This window comes from Microtus pennsylvanicus, chromosome 12, assembly GCF_037038515.1.
Source record: "Microtus pennsylvanicus isolate mMicPen1 chromosome 12, mMicPen1.hap1, whole genome shotgun sequence".
NCBI lineage: Eukaryota > Metazoa > Chordata > Mammalia > Rodentia > Cricetidae > Microtus > Microtus pennsylvanicus.
The window spans coordinates 18,005,784-18,024,946 of NC_134590.1; the positions used below are offsets into that span (position 1 = coordinate 18,005,784).

Consider the following 19,163-nt stretch of genomic DNA (forward strand, 5'->3'; position numbering starts at 1 on the left):
TCTTCGGTTTCAACACAAAACTCATGAATCAGCATTATTGAGAAATGCAACAGTAATGTACATTATAAACGGGTTATCTGTATGCTTCTTTTTACATTATAAACGGGTTGTCTGTATGCTTCTTTTTACACCAGAGTTCCAGGTTCATTGTTCATGCCTCCTCTCATTTTTGAAAGAGTTACAAAAAAGAGACAAGTCGGTGATAATGTAACTATATTTCTTTCCTTATAACCCAAGAATACTGTCTTAGAAATTTATCAGCTGTCTAGTGCTGAAAACCTCACACAGTGAAATTCTGTTATGCTCACCCCATCCTGTTCTCCATTTGTGTGTATTTCAGAAATCAACAAGACAGAAACCGACAACTTTCTCAACCATTGTAAGTTCAATGTATTCATTAAGACTGCATTCTCTGATTGCAGAAAGGTAACATTCTGGAACAGGCTTTGTGCTGATACTGTAGACACAGAATGGATGGTTTGTACATAGTTCATGGCTCTTATTTTGGCTCTGAGATATGGTAAGGAATAACAGAACTTGGAGAACTTCAGATTGGATGTACAGGTGCCTGTGTCCATGGGAACAGAAGAGAGTTGGACAACTGTTAAAGAAGAAGCAAAAATACTCTCTTTGCATGTGGTTAAATTCATAGTTTTCACATATAACATTGAGCCACATGCTGTTATTTTTCATCTAGAGACAAACTTAATGTCAAGATACTCTAAATAAAATCATCCCGATTCTTGATATTGCTCATTTACAATAGTAATCATGGACTTGTGGAATATTTGGTGAAATAAAATATGATGAAATTGTAAAGGTCTTGATTCTAGACCTAGTCCTTCATGCTCTCAGAGCAGACTAGTCACTGTGGCTCAAAGAATATATTTAAAAGTTACCCAGCTGGTAAGAAAGAGGACATTTATCATTCTTTTTTTTTTTAATGGAAGGAGGGATGGTGAGATGGCTTGGCAGATAAAGGTGCTTGCTGCTAAGCCTGACAACCTGAATTCAATCCCTAGGACTCACATGGAGGAAGCAGGAGACCAATAGCTTCAGGCTGTTCTCTGGCTAACAAACACAATAGTAGATACATGCATGCATACACACTAATTAAATAAATGTAATTAAAAATTAAAATAAAATCTTGGAATGTTGATTAGTTTATAAAGTTTGCTAAGCCTAGAACGAAAATATAATCCCATTGTCTAAATGACATATATTCTTGCCATCAGTAATGATTAGGGACCTACGATGTGCTGGTTTTGTGCTAGCCAAAAGTGATGCAAAATGGGTAACATATGCCTGCCCAAAGCAGCTTACACTCTAATATTACCAGGTGCTTGATTCATGACCACATAGTTCTACAGCAGTTTTCACTCAAGGGCTTTGATATTGCGCAAGATATCGTGCCCCACTCTGGCCTCTCCATCATGTAAGAGAATGTTACTGACATCTAGTTTGTCTCAATCAGGAGCCCTACCATGGATAGTCACTCGTAACTAAAACTTTTATGACTCTAAGCATCTGTGGTACCCAGGCTGAGAAAAAAAACCTCCATTGTAAGCAATGCAGAGGAATAATAAGAACAACAAAGATAGTAATAATAACAAAACCACTTTGTATACACATATGCAAATGCTATCATTAGTCTTGTCATGAAGGAAGCATGAAAGAAGTCACAATTAATTTAGTTTGGAAGCAGAGAAATTGTCACTTCAAAATAAATAATGTAGAATTTAGATCTCACAAAATGGATAGGAGTTGACTAAATAAAATGTTATTTACATATTGTTAAAAACTTGAGAAAATGTTTGATCTCTTGGATCACACAGTAAAAGAAAATTGGGACGCTTAAACAACTGCTAATTACTGTCTCCTGTCTACTCTGCAGGTTGTGGGACACGGCGGAATAAATCGACAGCACAGACTAGCCTCAGGATCATTGGCGGGACACAAGCAGAGGAGGGAGAATGGCCATGGCAAAGCAGCCTGCAGTTGGATGGGTCCCATCGCTGTGGAGCAACTTTGATCAACAACACATGGCTCGTGAGTGCTGCTCACTGCTTCCGAACGTAAGTCCTGAGCTTAGAGGATGGAGCAGAAGGGAAGGACGTGGCTTTTCATTATATATTCATGAAATAAGTGATGAATCTTTAGAGAAGTGGGTTTGACACAAATAAAAAACAACACTGTTTATCACAAAACAGTGGAAATCTCAGAATACTTAGTAGGAGATTTTACAGTCTCTGGAAATGAAAATGATGCCAGCCGTTGTTGTGGTGTAGTTACTTACTGAGAAATTTATGATAGTTTGTCAAAGAGCATAGGACCTTTAAGCCACATTTGAATTTTGAGCTTGTTATCAAAGATAAGAACTGATGGTCACTAAGTATCTTAATAAGTACCAGAGTTGGGCAGATGGTAGTTTTTATCCCTATGACGAAGTTCCAAGAAGATAAGGAAGTGTGACGCAAGTTGGAAGTAGCAAATTTTATAACTGAAGCTGGGCTGTGAAGGCACATGACTTTAATCCCAGCACCCAGAGAGGCAGAGGCAGGATGATTTCTGTGAGTTTGAGGCCAGTTTGGTCTACAGAGTAAGTTCCAGGACAATCAAAGATACACAGAGAAATCCTGTCTCGAAAACAAACAAACAAAAAACAACAAAAAAATAACCCAAAACAACAACAACAAAACTCAAATTTTTGTAATTAAATCGTTAATTTATTTTAGAAGGAATGTTGACTTTTCAAAATTACATCAAAATATTGACAATACCCACAGTAGTAATGCTTTTTAAAGTTATACGTAATCTCTGAGGATCTCAGAACATATATCCTCACAGGAAGAGGATATAGGGCATGTAGAACGCATTTCCTTTTATGTGTTGCTTTTAGCCACTTACAGCAAGGGCACCTGGATCCGCACTGGGTACCATGATGCTTGGTGTGACATCTAACCTAGAAAAAACACTCTTGTGCCTTTTGTACCTGGCTTGAACCCAGAGCTCAGTTTTCTGATGGGACAGCGTTTATTTCTTTTAATATAAACTATAACTTAAAAAAATAAAATTTTATACTGATACCTGTAGATAAAAAATTCCTTAAAAAGTATTACAATGATATCAAGGTAAGCTAGAATTTATTATTGCTACTATTTTTCGGTAGGTACAAGGATCCGTCGAGTTGGACTGCTTCCTTTGGGGCAACAATACAACCTCCAAAACTGAGGACTGGCCTGCGGAGGATAATTGTCCATGAAAAATACAAATACCCATCTCATGACTATGACATTGCACTCGCTGAGCTATCTAGGCCGGTCCCCTGCACAAATGCAGTGCACAAGGTTTGTCTCCCCGATGCAAACCATGAGTTCCAGCCTGGACAGCAGATGTTTGTGACAGGATTTGGAGCAATACAAGATGATGGTGAGCATCTGGAGGGAAAAAAATCAAGTTATAGTGACCTAATTTGGAGTTGCAAAGCATTTTAAAAAATGAGAGTTATTACAAAGGGTTGTTCATTGGATTCAGGAGAAAGCAGGCTTTAAGTCACTTAGAAGATGCATGCATTCTTTCTGGCCTTCAGCTTCTATTTACTGCTGTTACTGTGAAGGTGCTGTAAGTTATGGAATGGAGCAAATGTGCCTTCCGGACACCGAATGAATTCCTTTTTCTTTAATGAGTGTATGTACCTGTAGGGTATGAGTCTGTGTGAAGGGGGCTGTATGTTTGTACGCTTGGTGTGTTCTCTGATGTGAGTGTGTGTATAGGTCAGAGGATGATATCAGAATGTTTTACCCATCCTTATCCACCTTATTTATTTAGTGACAACGTGTCTTTTTTAAAAAATTCTTCTCTTGTACATTACATCCTGACGGGTTTCCCCTCCCTTCACCTTCCTGCGCCCGCCTACCTTGCCTCTCCCCCAGATTCACTTCTTCTCTATTTCTTTCAAAAAAACAAACAAACACGGGACAGAAATCTCAAGGTCCAAATCAGGAGCAGAAGGAGACGGAGCACGAGCAAGGAACTCAGGACCGCGAGGGGTGCACCCACACACTGAGACAATGGGGATGTTCTATCGGGAACTCACCAAGGCCAGCTGGCCTGGGTCTGAAAAAGCATGGGACAAATCCGGACTAGCTGAACATAGAGGACAATGAGGAATACTGAGAACTCAAGAACAATCGCAGTGGGTTTTTGATCCTACTGCACGTACTGGCTTTGGGGGAGCCTAGGCAGTTTGGATGCTCACCTTAGGAGTCCTGGATAGAGGTGGGCGGTCCTTGGGCTTCCCACAGGTCAGAGAACCCTGATTGCTCATCGAGCAGATGAGGGAGGGTGACTTGATCGGGGGAGGGGGAGGGAAATAGGAGGCGGTTGCGGGGAGGAGGCAGAAATCCTTAATAAATAAATAAATTAAAACAAACAAACAAACAAACAAAAAACCAAAAAAAAACCCCAAGATTTCTCTGGGATAGAAATTGAATAGAAACTGAACATGAAATTACAAATTACATTAGGACTAGGCACAAGTCCTCATATAAAGGCTGGATGAGGTGACAGTTGGAGGAAAAGGGTTCAAAGATCAGCTAAGAGAGCCAGAGACAGCCCTGTGGGAGGCCCACAAGAACACCACACTATGCAACTGTAACATATATGCAGAAGACAGACTCCCTGATTGTCACTTCAGTCTCTGTGAGCTCCTTTGAGCCCCACTCAGTTGATTCTGTGCATTGTGTTCTCATGGTGTCCTCCACTCTTCTGGCTCCTACAATCCTTCCTCCCCCTCTTCTGCAGGGTCCCTGAGCTCCTCCTAGTGTTTGGCTGTGGGTCTCTGCATCTACTCCCATCAGCTGCTGGGTGATGCCTGTTTGATGAAAATTGGGGTAGGCGCCAATGCATGAGTATAGCAGACTATCATTAGGAATTATTTCATTGAGTTTTCTTTGCCAGTTGTGTTTGGTTCTATTTTTGATCTCTGAGTTGTCCAGCCATTCAGGCAATGGTAGTGTGGGTTTCCTCTTGTGGCATGGGTCTCAAGTTGAAACAGTCATTTGTTGGTCACTTCCCCAGGTTCCGTGCCACTATTAGCCCTGCACATCTTGCAGGACACATTGTACTGTGAGGGTTTTGTGGATGGGTCGATATCCTAGTCCTACTGCTGGAAGTCTTGCCTGAGTATAGAAGATGGCGAGTTCAGGCTCTGTAACCCTCATTACTCCTGCCTACCTATTGGATGTTCAGCTGCTTATTAGACCAATCAAATGTTTTAGGCAGGAAAAGTAACAAAGCTTTATAGAATTGAACAAATGCAGCATAAAAGAATGCAATACATCTTTGCATTATTAAACAAATATACCACAGCATAAACAAAAGCAACTCATCTTAAACTATTACTCCACAACAATTAGATCTTGAGGTGTATTGATTCTTGGTTTTCTGAGGAACCAACTGCTATATTGATTTCCATAGTAGCTATACAAGTTTGCACTACTACCAGCAATGAAGACATGTCCCACTTGCTCCACGTTCTTGCCAGCATGAGCTGTCACTTGTGTTTTTGATAGGATGTCTTACTGAACCTACAGCTAGCTGTTTCAACTATACTGGTGGCCAGTAAACTTCCAGATTCCGTCTGTCCCTGCCTCCCCAGCACTGGGGTTTCTGGCATATGATACCACAGTAGGATTTTGCTACTGAATTTCCTACTAGACAGTTAGCCCTGTGAGAATTTAGGGATTGTTTATATACCTAATTGTGAAGATTAGGAAATCATACAGTTCTTCTCCCCAACCAAAATCTTATGGTGCTTCAACAACTTAAAGCTTTTTCTTTGGCGCTGAAAATTTTATTTAAACTAGGTAGAGAGAATTCCTTAAAATATTACTGTTCTTAACACAACTCCTCAACCTACTTGCATATTGCCATCTTATTTAATAATTAGAGCAGAGTTTTTTTTTTAGGTTTATAAAATACTCGTAGTTATAAAGATGACTGTCTTTCCTCAGGATTTTCACAGAATCGCCTTCGGCAAGTCCAGGTGGATTACATAGATACCCAAACCTGCAATCAACCTCAATCTTACAATGGTGCCATCACGCCTAGGATGTTGTGTGCTGGCTTCTTAAAAGGAGAGAAAGATGCATGTCAGGTATGGACTTGCCTACTAGCGTACTGGACAGTGATGTATGCACCTTCCATTTTGAAGTACCTATGGACTCACAGGGAGTTGCATAGATTTTGCAGAAGGTCTCAAACAGGTTGTGCTACAAGCTATTTTATTTTGTGTGTGTATGGTGTGTGGGAATGCATGTAGCACAATGTACATATGGAGGCCAGAGGACAACTAGTAGGAACAGGTTCTTTCCTTCCATATGCATGCTTCAGGACTGCGTGGTGGTGAATGCTTTTATCCTCTGAGCCTTCATGCCTCAAGTGTACTCATTACCCAGTTTCCTTCAGTGGTTACAGTCATATAACTACAATAAAACTGTAGATAGATAAAGTTATATAAAATCTGGAGAACAGACAGTGGTACAAAAATATGTGTCTAGGTATATGATATTTTGTTGCCGAAGATAGACTTACGGAATTGTCATTGCAGTCAAGATGGAGTCTATTCCATTACTCTAAAGATCTATATTGGGTAATAAGCTCTTGCCCTTTCCTGCTGTCTCTAATATCACAAAATTGCTATTTTTATCTATCTCTATAATCCTATTATTTTCAGAATGTTAAGTAAGATCACACAGTTACTTGTTTTGGAATTCCATTTGTTTTTTCTGCTACTACTCTTCACTATTTATTTATAGAAAAGCAGTCATAATTACTCCAGCTTGTTTGTGTAAATATGTTTATGTGATATATACCTTACTACAGTTTACTGCTATTGACATTTTATTCATTTCAATGGGGTATAGAATAGAAAACATACTTTTTAAAAACCTCTACCATTCTTTTTTATTAAATACTGGTAAGTATAAATGTTTAAGTTTCTTCTCCTGTTGTCCCTCATTTCTAAGCATAAGTTAGGTATTCAAGTAGAGAAGAAAAAATCTGTTTACTCAAAGATTTTCATGTCTCTTTCCTTCCTTTCTGTTTTAGGAACTTCCTGTAACCATATTTTTTATGGAGGTCTATTGATGACAGTATTATTATTATTATCTGTCAGACCCTTTATTTTCCCATCATATCTGCAGAATAATTTTGCCTGATATAGAGTTTGAGACTGATAGTTCTCTTGGGCCCTTGAATCATGGCCCCCTTGAGAGATGAACAGAATCTACAGCCAGCAGATTTGCTGTACATGACTCTATGATGTCTCTCTTGTCTTCAAGGATTTTCTTTTGTCTTTACAGAGGTTTGATTTCCTGTCTTACCATGTATTTCCTTGCCCTTATTCATCTTGGAGTTTGCTCAGTTATTCTCCATCTATAGGTTTATGTCCTTTCTAGCCTTGGAATTTTCAGCTGTGATTTCTTCTAATTCCTTTTTGAGTAACTTTTCCCTTCCCTTTCATCCGGGATTTTAATGTTACATTTCTGATTATAGTCTCAGAGGTTCATGAGTTGGTCTTCATTGTTGTTTCCACTTTACTTTTCTCTGTTATTTGCTCAGGTGAATTCTTTGATTCTGATTCTAGTCACTATCTCCTTGCTGTCCTTCTTCCACAAAGCTCCTCCAATGAATTGTGTTTTAAATTTTGGTTATTGGATTACTAAGTTCAAGTTCTAGGGTTTTCATTTTATTGTCATTTGTGTCTAGGCATTCTTTGCTGAATTTTTCTTTACTTCTTTATCAACCATTCACCTCAAACACTGAGATACTACCAGAGTTATGAATGACTGTGAGCAAGCATTTAGGTTCTTGTATCCAGGTCCTCTGCAAGAGCAGAAAGTGCTTGCTGAACTATCTGTTAGCCTGGAAAAAAAGAGGGTGTTTTTTTCTTGAGATCTTTAAATTTAAATTTTTAATTGTACCTGTTCAGAGGTTGGCAACTTGGTGACTCTTCCAGCTTCAAACATCAGACCATGAAAAGCAATTTGCTGCTGTACTACTCCTCGGGTCTGGAGTTAGTCTACTTGCTTCTTCACCTTACATTTCACAATATTTTTATATTTGTTTTATTTCTAGAATCCATAGTTGATTGTTTGCTTTAGGCAAATTTAGCCTAAGATAGGATAACTGAATGCTACCCTAGTTTGAATTACAGACATCTCTGAGTTTGCACCCCAGTATAAACTGTCTAGTGTTGCCAAATCAGTGTCTTGGTCAGTATGAAAAGGTATCTTTTTATAAGGTGCACAAATGGTTTCTTCAAAATCCCCAGTGACAACATATTGGAGAGGGCTAAATGGTTCACTGGGTATGTCCTTCCTACAAATTTCTTCTGTAATTTTAAAAGAGTAAGTTTAGCATATTTTTTAAATCCCATATTTGAATTTCATCTTATTCTCCATGTTGCAATTTAGAGTTATACAAAGACATATGTATGATTTTCAAGATCTTATTTTTCGTATTTTTCCTCTTGACTTCATGGGAACACTGCCGGGTTCCACCTCCATCACTCCCACCCCTGCTGATCACCAATGACACCAGACAGACCTTTCCTGCCTTTATTCTTGGGTCAGTCATTTAGCCACATTCAATTTGTTGAACTGAGTTCTCTCATAGAGCTGACCTTTCTGCATGCCTGTGGCCAGAGCTCAAGAATGGACTCATTTCATTGCGTTTAGTTTTCTCCTCGCTAGTCATCATGGCTTCTGGGGCAATAGATTAAACAAACAAAGGTTATTCTGTAAATCAGCTTCCTAAGGTGAAATCGAATAATGAAAGATTTGCCATTTCCACATTTGCAAATATTCTCATTCACTAAAGCATTTTTAGCTTGAATTCAATACTCTAGGTACTTTTATGATCATTCAGAAACAGGGACAGAGCAGGAAGATGCTTGATTGCCAAATGTGCACACTTCAATCTAGACAGAATTCTCTCTCAGTTTTCTCCACCTGTATGGCTCTGTACAGCTTTAATATCACAAAATCATTAATAACCTAAAACAATGCTCTTACTGGGTCTGGTTTTTCTCATCTGAGTGTTATTTGGCAAATTCCTCTTTTACAAAACATGGTCTCTCTTCAGGTTCCATGATCCTGAATCATGACCCCGATCCATGATTATGTTCCATGCTGATTCCTGCCTGCCTTTTCATCTACTCATTTTTGGCTCCTCCTCTTGTTATCTCTCTGATGTGGGATTCCCCTCTGTATGCTGTGAATACGATTGGCTAATAAAGAAACTGTCTTAGCCCTTCACAGGGCAGAATATAGGTAACCAGGGAAAACTAAACTGAATTCTGGGAGAAAGAAGGTTGAGTCAGAGAGACACCAGGTAGGTGCAAGAGAGGAAAGACCCAAGCTGCCAGTTGGAACCTTGCTGGTAGGCCACAAGCCTCGTGGTAAAATATAAAATAATGTAAATGGGTTAAATTAAGATGTAAGAGCTAGCTAGCAATATGCTTAAAGTGATTGGACAAGCAGTGACTTTAATAATATAGTTTTCTATGTGATTATTTTGGGAGTCTGGGTGGCCAGGAACTGCATAAGCAGTCTCCCTACAACATTTTCCTTTTTTCTTTTAAAAAATATTTATTTATTTATTTATTTATTATGCATAAAATATTCTGTCTGCTTATATGCCTGAAGGCCAGAAGAGGGTACCAGACCTCATTACAGATGGTTGTGAGTCACCATGTGGTTGCTGGAAATTGAACTCAGGACCTTTGGAAGAGCAGGCAATGCTCTTAACCATTGAGCCATCTCTCCAGCCCCTACAACATTTTTCTTATTGGCAATCTCTATAACTGAGAAATCAAGATTTAGGTCACATATGAAATTTTCTGTTCTGTCTCTATACCTGTTCAAATAAATCATCTTAAAAAAATTAGCTGTCATTGCTTTAATGACTTCCCCAAAGACACATCTTCCAAATTAAACTCTTGCCCAAATTTAATCTCAAATGTCCACAAACTTCAAAGTCATTTCCATTCAAACTGTTAGTTTAGGCTGTTAGTCTCCTAGTTAGATTTAATTTCCATCTCAGACTCAGTAAGACTGTGAAAGCTATTTTTAAAAACTTATTTTTTATTTTTATTCTGTGTATATGTGTGTCTGTCTGTCTGTGCAGGTGAGTGTAGCTGCCTTTGGAGGCTAGAAGGGTTGAATCCCCCTGTAGCTGGAGTTATGGGCATTTGTGATCAGAGCGTTGTGAGTAACAGAAACCAAACTTGGGTCCTCTGAAGAGCAATACATTCTTTTAGTAGCTGAAGCACTTCTCCAGCCTCAAATGTTAAGGGCTCTATGGATTTCCAAAGCTCATGTCTGTGCTCCTTATCAGCAATAAACTATCCAGCACTTTCTGGTGAGTTAGGCCATATTAACAAGAAGGCGGCCTAAGAAGGAGTGATCCGGCCAGATGCATCAGCTAAGTCCTCAGAGCTAGTTCTTTCAGCTAAACAAACTTTCTGTTTGTGTTGGGAAACTCGAGGTCAAATCAGCTCTCCTGGCAGCAGAATGCCTTTCTGTGGGGAGCTGTGCTGCCCTGCATTTCAACACCCTGAGGTGTAGGTTTGTGTTTTACTCTTTGGGAATCCACCAGCCAGCGTTCAAGTAAATACACAGAGACTTTTTCTCACTTATGAATACCCAGCCTTAGCCTGGGCTTATTTCTAGACAGCTTTTCTAACTTAAATTATTCTGTTTCTCTTTACCTATGTTTATTCTCTATATATCTTTCTTTCCTTTTATTCCATGGCTGGCTGTGTGGCTTTGTGGCTGGCTCTGCAATCCTCTCCTTATCCTTTCCTCAGTCCTCAGTCCTCTTTTCCTTTTTTTTTTTTGATTTCTCCTCCTTTTTATTCTCTCTGCCTGGCAACCCTCCTATTCTTCTGCCTAGCTATTGGCCATTCAGCCAATAGCTGTTTTAGGTATTTTAACCAATCAGGTGTTTTAGGCACGCAAATTAACAGCTTTACAGAGTTAAACAAACACAACATTAAAAAAATGCAACATACCTTTTCATCATTAAGGAAATATTGCACAACATAAACAGATGTAACATATCTTAAACTAATATTCCACAACACTGAGGACTTGAAAACCACCATGTTTGTTATAGTTTATCTTGGGTCAATAACAAATTCTGCCTTTGTGATCTGAAATAAGCAATTTCTCCTTTTTCCTTAGGGTGACTCTGGAGGACCACTGGTCGCTCCAGATGCTAGAGATATCTGGTACCTTGCTGGAATAGTGAGCTGGGGAGATGAATGTGGCCAACCCAATAAGCCTGGTGTTTATACTAGAGTGACTGCTTTCCGGGACTGGATTACTTCCAACACTGGTATCTAAAGCAGAAAGACCCAGTGGGATGAAATGGATGTTCTTAGATAGAAGTTTTGTAGGCCGCTCTTAGCGTCACACAACCGCAGAAGCAGCTTACAACCAGGAGGCCCTGAACCATCATCACACGGAAGAATCTGAAGTGTCTGTTTCCCCTCCAGCTTTATGGTCAGGAGGACGTGAACTGTCACACTGAAAATCTGAAGTGTGTGTTTCCTCCCCACCTCTGTCCTCACATGAGCATCTTGCTGCTGCCAGATGGACTCTGCCAACCTGCACTCATTTATTTTCTACAAGTTTTCTGTTGCCAAAATTTTGATTTCCTCTGAAAAGTACTCAGGCATATATACAACTTGAAGTGACCCTTACTTCATTTCACCAGCTTCTCTCATATCAGAAAATTTCTACTTTTCAACTGCAAGATAAGGAAGGAAATAACGTGGAAAAAGAAAAAAAATACATTTTTAATGTACAGAAAAGCATTAGGGATTTTAAAAATAGAATGTGGGACATGATCACATTCATAGTGAAAAGACCAGCAAGCAGTTATAGCAACAGACTGCTTAAAATTCCATGTTGGAGAAGAAGAAGACGAAACAGAGAAACTAATTTATAGTTTAATTTTCTTCCTAAATACCTAGCAAGAGCAACATGAGAATGATTGTTTCCTGTGACTACAATAATCATACAAACTCTTTGTAATGTGCTTGCTATGAACAAAACAAAGAAAACAATATTCATTTGCAATTGACATGCAGAGGCTGTCTATATACAATCAGCAGAGAAATAAACAAATCAATTGTTTGACACTATAGCATGAAAATTAATGAAGGAATGAAGGATGCGTAGACTCTTACTAATAAATCTACTGAAAATTCTTTAAGGGTTTGAAGGTAAATGATAAGTTTATTTCAAAATAATAAGGCATACCTTATGTGGTAAAATAGTCATATAGTTGAGTAGAACTAAAAAGACTCAGTCTAAACTAACAAGTGTGGTGGGATTATCCCTAACCCTTTCCAATATTCAGGTTCAGATACTGGTGTGTAATAGTGGCTCTATGATTGCAGCTAAGAACTGGTCTTCCACTTTGAGATGAAGCAGATGTGCTTCCTCTACTGTCAGTTTCAGCCTGGGCATGAAAAGTGGGCTTGTAACATCTGTCGGTGCTGAGATGCCACTCATCTAGGATAAGACCACAGAGAAGGACTCATGGAAGCTGTCTCTACATTGTGCTGAGTTAGTACTTGCTTCAAGACTGAAGAGAAGAAGCCGGATGCTGGCCTTCTTTGTGATTTCAGTTTGAAGAATTATTACTGAGCCGTTAGATATTCTAGATCCATATGATACAGACCATAATGAAATTAGGACTGATGCCATGGTCTATGACATCGTAAGGTTTCACCAAAGCATTCAGCAACCATCTCCTCATTCTATACAGACTATAAAAAATATAATGGATCACATAGTGCCATAGGTTAGCCATTGTAAAAAACCAGTGTGATGAAGGCATAAATCACAAACAATCCCACACCAGTTTGGAATTATGATTAATAAGATGGTATTTATTTAAAGGGGGAAAAAACTTACAGATCACCGTCCCAGACAACAGCCCTCTGTGCAATCAGGAAGGGAGTTTAGTCTCCAGAAGAGGAGCAGGAAACAAGAGAGGAGAGGGAAGTGGCCACTTTTTTAAAGAGAGAGAGACCACGCCCCAATGGGCTGGTATCTCAGCAGCTATTGGCTGAGGGAGTGGAAGGACCTCCCGCAATACCAGTGTTACCAGGAAAAATGTTGACTTCTATTAACTCCAGTAATATTCAAATTATCAACTGATAAAATTTAGGTATTTATTTATTTTATTTATTTTTTGGTTTTTTGAGACAGGGTTTCTCTGTAGTTTTGAAGCCTGTCCTGGAACTAGCTCTTGTAGACCAGGCTGGCCTTGAACTCACAGAGATCCATCTGTCTCTGCCTCCCGAGTGCTGGGATTAAAGGCGTGTGCCACTATGGCTCAGCTTAGTTTCTTGTCTAAAATAAGATATGAAAACTGACATGAATTGTCAATGTTTAATATTTGGAATTATTGTTGTTCTATTTAATACACTTTTGTGGGGAAAGTTCAGAAAATGATGAACTTTAGAGCTATTTAAGACTATTAAAGTTAGATTGGTTTCAAAGACCTGTTAAAAAGAGATGCACATGGACCCTCTGAATGTGGCTGGCAATTGGGGCCAAAAGAGAAACCAATGATAATGGCACCGGGATTTGTCTCTACTGCATGTACTGGCTTTTTGAGATCCTATTCTATTTGGATGCATACCTTCCTAACCCTGGATGGAGGGGTGAGGGCCTTGGACTTCCCACAGAGCAGGGTACCCTGCCCTCTCTTAGGACTGGAGGAGGAGGGAGTGGGGGAGAAGGAGGGAAATGGGAGGAGGGGAGGAAGTTGAAATTTTTGAATGGTATTGTATATAAAGCAATAAAAATTTTTTAAAAAAAGGGATGTATGTGGCTGGAGAGATGCTCAAAGATTAAGGACTCATACTGTTCTTCCAGAGGACAGACATTTGGTTCCCAGCACTCATATTGGACAGCTCTCAATAGATGCAACTCCAGCTTCCAGAGCATCCAACACCTCTGGCATCCATGGGCACCTTCCCTCATCACCAACACAGACATACACACATAGAGAGAGCAGGAGAAACAGGCCTTAGAGAAGAGAGTACCAACTGGTTATCTAATAATCAAATGGTCTGTCGTTAAAAGACACAGAAGAGTAGCATTATACAGGCTAAGCAGATAAGCAGATTGCACTTATGTATGCAGAAATATGTCTATATACACACACACACACACACATTGTTGATAAAAAGACAATGAATTTTAAAAGAAAGCAAGAAAGTATAAATAGGAGGACATAGAGGAAGGAAAAGGAAGACAACTAAAAAATAAAATTAAAGATCTCTTTAAAGCAGTTTCCCAAAATATACTTTTTGTTTGAGCCTCTAGGTGGCACCCTACAGCTGTGGTAATGCCATCTGAATGTAAAAGACATTTGTGTCTTCAAGACACAGCCAAAGCCAAAGTCAAAATTCCGTAGATTGGTCTCAAAACCACAAAATAAAGTTTATGTTTGAAAACATTTATAGTTGAATTCATGTTAATTTAAGTCATCTATTAGTATTTTGCAGATTTATGGAGTTTGGTTTCCAAACTAAAAGTTAATGTTGTATGATTTGAGAATCTATCTCTATAAACTAACTTTTAAAGATTTAAATTAAAGATAAATTTTAGAGGTTTAAGTTTTATGATAGTGTTATGTTCCTTAGATAAATATATGTAGCTTTTCCTTATACAAAACATTTAAAGGGAGAGATTTGTGTCACAACAAGAATATAACAGTCATTCAAATGTTATATGAGGTGGTCAGTACAGTTCTATATTCTTAAAATAGTAACTTTTTTAAAAATTGATTTTATTGAGCTATACATTTATACAAGACTGGGAGCTATCCACACATCTGTTCTGCTCCCTGTCTTGAGTAGAGAAGCTTCTTATTTCACTGGGCACTAGCTAATGAAGAGACGTCTCACTATACAAAGTGTAAAAATAAGTGAGTGTGAGAATTGAGCTGGAGAGGGATATCTAAGTCTACTTATCACCCAAGGCTCAAGGAGCACTGCAGAAGAGAAGGTGAAAAAATGTAAAATTGATAAGATGTGGAAGAGCATTGTGAACTGCTTTCCTTTGGACGTGAGATAGCATCGCACACATGAATTCACAGCACCTGTGGCTATTTATGTAAGACCTGCATGATAGCAATACAGTTAAAAATTATAGCATTGCCTCTGGTGATATTTCATTGTAATCTAACAGATAAAGATTGCCTGAATATCAGAGTGTGGAGCTAGCCACCAGTTAACCATAGAAGCCGGGCAGTGATGGCACACACCCTTAATCCCAGCCCCCGTGAGACAAAGGCAGATGGATTTCTGTGAGTTCCAGGTCAGCCTGGGCTACACAAGATTAAATTAGTCTAAAAGAGACAGAGAGTCAAGAGAGAGGAAGGAATATGGCTGGGTAGAGAGAGGAATATAAGGTGGGACGAAACAGGACTTAAGACATTCAGTCTGAAGAGTTGTAGAGATAGGATTCCCCATTCGGTCTGAGGATTTTGTAGATGTAAAAACTAATGGCTGACTGTTCGCTTCTCTGATCTTTTAGCTTTCACCCCCTAGTATCTGACTCCGGGTTTTATTACTAAGACCAATTAGAATCCATGCAACAATTCATGCAGCTGAAGTCACACCTGCAAATATGTAATGGTGTGGGAGGTCCTTCTGTCTATGTGTTGCTTTTATTGGTTAATGAATAAAGAAACGTCCTTGGCCTGTTGATAGGGCAGAACTTAGATAGGCAGGAAAAACTAAACTGAATGATGGGAGGAAGAAGGGCAGAGTCAGAAAGATGCCATGGAGCCACTGGAGATAGATGTGTTTGAACTTCGCTGATAGGCCATGACCTCATGGTGATGCACAGATTAATGGAGATGGGTTAAATTAAGATGTTAAGAGTTAGCCAATAAAAAGCTAGAGCTAATGAGCCAAGCAGTGATATATATATCGTGGATATTTTACCAAGCAGTGCTTTAATTAATACAATTTTTGTGTGATCATTTCAGTACTGGGCAGCCAGGACGAACAAGCAGCTCCTTGTAATGTAATAGGTTTCCTGTAACACGATAATAGGTTTCCTGTAAAGTGATAATAGCTTTCTCTGTACACATAGTAAGCCAGATCAAGCTGAATTAAAAAAGTAAAAGAACAGCAATTCCCAGGTGAGTTCTCCAGATCCAGAGATTGAGACAGAAATCACATGCCTGAACTAAAGCAGGGGCTTATATAGGTTGTAGGCAATAGGTGATGATGTGTCTGCCACAAGCTGGGTTTGTGCCCAAGTATGGTCAAAGCCAAATGCTTTAGGCAGGGACTTGGGCTGCTGGCAGCTTCAGGGGATGAGCTGTCATAGCTGTTAAGAATGTGGAACTGGGCTTTTAGGTGTCTTCCCTTTTTTGGAGATTCCCTGAGTGCGTGTAGTTTGGAGAGAGAGAGAGAGAGAGAGAGAGAGAGAGAGAGAGAGAGAGAGAGAGAGAGAGAGAGAGAGAGAGAGAAACACACAGAGAGAAACAGAGAGAGAGAGACACACACACACACACATGCAGAGATAGAGACAGAGACAGAGACAAAGAGAGGGTTTTCTGGATCAAGCTGGAGTGAGCTGGAGGTTCGAACCAAAACCTTTTTGCTGGGTGAGTTGCCCCAGGCCTCTCTTCATACCATCTAGGCTCAATTGGGAGCTGTACCTGTGTTTGTGATCTCTTGATGAGTCAACCAAGACTCTGGTGTTGCACCATCCTTAATGGCCAGACCTAGCGGGGATTCATACTCACATACTTTTGCTATTAGTGATTTTGCCACTCATACCTTGGTCCCTGCTGCCTTTCCACCATCAACATTCAATCAATAAGAAATCAACATCATAAACAGATCCATAACAAATAAGAAAATTGAAACAGTAATAAAAGCCTTCCAATGTAAAAATTCCAATATAAATCTAGATGCATTTACAGCAGGATTCTACCAGATTTTCACAGAACTACATTAAATATACTTGTCAAATTATTCCAAGAAATAGAAACAAAGAATTTACTTCCAAACTCATTCTATGAAGCCACTATTACTCATGTGCCTAATTCAGGCAAATGTGTAACAAATAGAGAAATGTTGTAGACTGGTTTCTGTCGATGTGATTGGCACCATGAACAAAGGCAACTTGGGGTGGAAAGAGTTAATTTGGCCTAGAAATTAGTCTATCATCAAGGAAAGCTACAACATGAGCTTGAGCAGGAATCTGGAGACAGGAACTGAAACAGAGACCATGGAGGAGTGCTGCTTACTGGTTTGCTATCAGGATCATATTAAATTACTTTACTAGTATACCCAGACTTATTTGCTCAGAGATGGCAGAGTTCATAGTAAGTTAAGCCCTCTTATCTCAATTAGAAATCCAGAAGATGCTACACAGCCTCCATGTATGCCTGCAGGCCAGAAGAGGGCGCCAGATCTCATTACAGATGGTTGTGAGCCACCATGTGGTTGCTGGGAATTGAACTCAGGACCTCCGAAAGAGCAGTCAGTGCTCTTAACCACTGAGCCTTCTCTTTAGCCCCAGTAGTAGTTATTTTTAAAGAAACCATTTTTACCATGTCAGCAGCACCATCTAAGGTTGTAAGACATTTAAGTCTAATAACTAATAACAGAGTTTCAGAAAGACTAAGCTACATACTACATTAGCAGGTTAATTCTACGTGAGGTCTTATTTTATAGTTACTAGGAAAGTCATGTTGTGAAGTGTTAATAGAATTGGAACACTCTAAGGAAATATTGGCTGGGGTAGTCGTTTCCCTGTTGAGGATGAGACTAAACAGCCGAGCTCCACATGACAGCATCCACGGGGCATGTCTGAAATAGGGAATTTCTTTGACGAGAGTTAACAAATAAGGCTGTGTCTGGGAAATGTTGATTAGCAAGTCATCAAAAGAGACAGGTAGAAGGAAGAAGGATTAGGCACAGAAAATATGTAAAGAGGAAATAGAACTAGGTGGAGCTGCACAGCTCTGGGTAAGGCAGTGTGGAAAAAGCAAAGCCAAGCAAACGAAAAGCCTACATGGTAAAACAATCAGTACCTGCCTGTAGTTAATAGTCAAACAGTACCTGCCTGTAGTTAATAGTGAAACAGTACCTGCCTGTAGTTAATAGTAAAACAGTACCTGCCTGTAGTTAATAGTAAAACAGTACCTGCCTGTAGTTAATAGTAAAACAGTACCTGCCTGTAGTTAATAGCAAAACAGCACCTGCCTGTAGTTAATTGTAACGAGAACAAGCATCCACATATTCATAGGGAACAGCTAATCTGTCAGGTACGTCCCAGCTACAGCTGAGATGGAGAACACACACTGAACAAATAATTGCAGTAGTTTTAAGTGACACTTTGTGTGTGTTTGTGTTACATATCTTCCTTCAAACAGGCGACCACATGGCATTATACTTTTTTGAGATTTGAAAGGTAATGCTCAAGCTGCATATAGTTTAGGTTAAGCATGGCTGTGAAAACCTAGCTACAACTAGCTGTTCTATCTTCATAGTGCTAAGCCAGTATATTTTGTGTTTCTTTTTCCCCTGATTGCTTGATTTTTTTATGCAAAAAATACACCAAATAATCGCCATCTTATAGAAGATGGATACTTGACATTTGTTGGAAAAATTTAACATCATTTAGTGGTGGAAAGATAAACAGAAAAGAGAGCCAACAATCATAGATTTATAGCATCAGGATTACTGAAGCTGACAGCACAGTGCTCCCTTCTGCATTTATTAAATCTGTAAATGACATAATAGGATACATTTAACTATGCAATACATCTTTATATATCTGTGCCCATGATGCACTCATGATTTACAAAAATATAATAAAAGCACATCTAATATTTTATAATGTACTTTTATTTTTTAAAATGCTGTCCTTCTTTTCTTTGGTCTCAGGAACCTGAGAACAGAAACGAGGCTTAATTTTTAATTTTTTCACAGTGATAGCTTCATTAGCCGACAAAGTATTAAATCTCTGTTTCTTTTTTTTATTATTATTTATTAAAGAAGGAGGGAGAACATGAGCAAGGAAGTCAGGACCACGAGGGATGCA

The 19,163-nt window shown here is 39.1% G+C and overlaps 1 protein-coding gene across 1 annotated transcript in view; it reads left to right on the forward strand.

The window, feature by feature from the left end:
* LOC142832353 (transmembrane protease serine 11E) overlaps positions 1–11,411 on the forward strand; it is an 86,931-nt gene extending 75,520 nt beyond the window's left edge. Inside the window, exons 7-11 of the mRNA XM_075942789.1 lie at positions 341–379; positions 1,895–2,075; positions 3,170–3,429; positions 6,015–6,157; positions 11,250–11,411. Coding sequence (XP_075798904.1) covers positions 341–379; positions 1,895–2,075; positions 3,170–3,429; positions 6,015–6,157; positions 11,250–11,411 — 785 coding nt within the window. The remainder of the gene's footprint in view (positions 1–340; positions 380–1,894; positions 2,076–3,169; positions 3,430–6,014; positions 6,158–11,249) is intronic.
* The last annotated feature ends 7,752 nt before the right edge of the window (positions 11,412–19,163 follow it).